The following is a 2,853-nucleotide window of genomic DNA, read 5'->3' as shown; positions in this document are numbered from 1 at the left end:
CATATTGAATGATGATATTATTTGTGATAAAGTTTAAATTATTTTTTAAAGAATTTGGATGATATGACGAAAATAAACCAAATATATTAATTTTACTTTCATCTTCTCCCTCTCTTCACTATTGCTTGAAGGAAAGTTTTGGAACTTTCTGGGGTGATGTAATTGATGGTGTAGAACAAGGAATTGATGTTGTTTTTGTTCTACATGCTGTTGATTACAATGAAAATAACTATTGCTGAACATCCTCTTGAATTAACATGAACATACCCACTTCATTGTTGTATTCTTGATGTTTACTCTTTTCAATGAAGGTTTCACGCCATGAATCCACAAAAAGTTTTTATAAATATAATAATTGCTTTCCAAAATCCGTAATTGGTGATAAAATCTTCTAAAATCCAACCATGATGCTTCCATATGAAACTTTCATGTTGTGTATTCAATGCTTTTCAAAACTATAAAGTATTAAACACAACAGCTGTTGAATCCTGGATGAACAAGAAGACGATTTTGATGAAGAGTTTGAAAATTTTTTATTGTTCTCACCTTTCAAACTCGTCAAGTAATTAAATATTAATTTAAAAGGCCTTTTCGCTCTTGGCAATACGGTCATGTTGTACAACCAAAAACAGTGCATCATAGATTCTCACCACCAAACACGAACCACCAGCCTTATTAAATTGGAGGAGCTTAAAAAAAACGTAGAAAATGAACGAGTCGTTCTCTGTTACGCATGATGGTTCCACAACAATAGGTGGTACCCTGAATAACTACAATAACTTGGATTCAAATACAGCCTCTCAATTATCAAGCTCATCCACATCTTCCTTATCATCAAGTAATTCACAATCTGGATTGATATCTAATTTGAGGAGAATTTTCAATGCTAGTTTGATGCAATATTTAGTGAATTTAAAGGTATCGGATACACATATGAAGGGTTGGAGATATTATGTCTTGTTTGGTTGGTTACATTTACATTACATGTTCATTGGATGGATTATTAATTTTTCATCAACCTACTACTCTAATGATTATACAGCTTCTACCTTATCATCACGGATTGTAGCACCATTTGGGTTCTATGGAGGTTGGGTTGCTAGGGTTTTAAATTTCCCGCTCACATTGTCTATCGATGCTATGGGATCTCCCTATGAATTATTTATTGCCTTAATAGCTCTATTTATTGTCTTGATAATGTTACTGCCCTTCCTAATGGTACTCAAGACCCGATCATTCTTTGCCGAGAAGAAGGAAAAGCTTGATTTTTACATGATTATTTATTCATTTGTAATGTTATTGATGGCTCCTTTCATGATGTTTGTAATGTCTAGTTTTATTGATTGTAATTTGAATGATTATACCTTGATGAGATTTCCTTCCAAGACGTGTTATGGAGCGAATAATATTGTCCTGATAGTAATTAGTCTGGTTGGCATGATTGTGCTGTGTTGCTTTTCAGCAATTTATACATTCATCTTGCCAATCAATGATCTCAAAACCTCTCTTCCATTTCAATGTGAAGATTCACTCTCTACGATGGTGACATTCTCTGTTACTTTATTCAGAATTCTATTCATGTTTGTAATACCACCACAATACTTATACATCAGATCAATAGTACACATGATTCTCTCATTGGTTGTGGCTGTTGTGCAAATTTATACATTATCCTATTTCAGAAGATTTGAGAATACTATCCATTTTGCAAGTACACTTTGCTCAGTTGGTGCTAGCATTGGAGTGTTGGTATCATCATTGGTGAATTCTAAAATGGAAGACATGATGGGAATTGCAATGTTTTTCGGAATAGTTCTTGGATTGTCACTTATCTTCTCCATTATTGGTGTATTGATTGGAGACATTTACACTAGATCAATCATGAGAAGAATACGGTCAATAATGAAATCTCCATCTGCTGTTGTTGGCCATATGGCTAGTAGGAATTCCTATTCTCGACAAGACTCTTATTCTACAGAGAAAGAATCGGCCGAAATCTATCTTTCATTAGAAAATTCTCTAAGACAACTGAAATTGTTTTTGAGATTTTGCTCTTCCGCACAAGATATTGAATTGGTGGTTTCATTTATTAAGGGAATTTCCACAAAGAAACAGTTTAATGATCCCAAGTTGATAACAACTTCAGCCATAATGATCGGACACAGATGGAATGATACAAATAGGTATAATTTTTCACTTTATCTATTAAAGAAAGCCTCTCGTTTAGGAGGAAATTATTGGGAAACTCTTAATATGCATTATAGAGTGAAACAATTTGAATGTTTTTAAAATCACAAAATAATAAAATAATAAATTAAGACAAATGGATTAAAAGCTCAAGGATTGAGACACCATTTGGTGAATCAACCTTGGAACCTGCTTTAAAGGATATAAATCTTTATTTATTTTCTATTCCTTCAAAATCTTGTTTGCTTGTGAGAATTTCATCATCATCTTCTCTTGAAGGCCTTTCTATCAACAAGGTAGATTCTCAAACTTGACCTTAAATTTCGTTTCAAGTTTGGTTGTTTGTAATGCTTTGATTCCTCTTCTTCTAGAACTGTCGCTTCTTCAAACAGTTGACTTGATAAGTTTTTGTCCAACTTGATGGATTCCACATATTTAGCATAGTGTAATCTCTAATGTGTACCGACCTTGACATGACAAATTACTTTGATCTCTTGGGAGTTCTGAACATGGTGAAGAACTAGTGTGTTTTTATACAAAATTATTAAAATATTATTTTAAAATCTCTCAGAGAACAAAAAGGAAGAAGCTTTGCGAAATGCTCTCAGCTCTCCTTACCAATCCAAAATAAGAACAATTGCTTATGCTTTCATGTTCTCCTTATGA

The 2,853-nt window shown here is 33.0% G+C and overlaps 1 protein-coding gene across 1 annotated transcript; it reads left to right on the top strand.

Moving 5' to 3' along the window:
* Positions 1–708: 708 nt before the first annotated feature.
* NAEGRDRAFT_76554 (uncharacterized protein) lies at positions 709–2,289 on the top strand (the record flags this gene model as incomplete). The annotated part of the gene is made up of 1 exon (XM_002668485.1): positions 709–2,289. One exon carries the CDS (start codon positions 709–711, stop codon positions 2,287–2,289), a length of 1,581 nt encoding a protein of 526 aa, XP_002668531.1.
* Positions 2,290–2,853: the final 564 nt, after the last annotated feature.

The sequence above is a fragment of the Naegleria gruberi genome, assembly GCF_000004985.1.
Source record: "Naegleria gruberi genomic scaffold NAEGRscaffold_193, whole genome shotgun sequence".
NCBI lineage: Eukaryota > Heterolobosea > Eutetramitea > Acrasida > Naegleriidae > Naegleria > Naegleria gruberi.
Note: the sequence above shows the minus strand (reverse complement) of the source record. Positions and strands in the feature narration are given on the sequence as shown.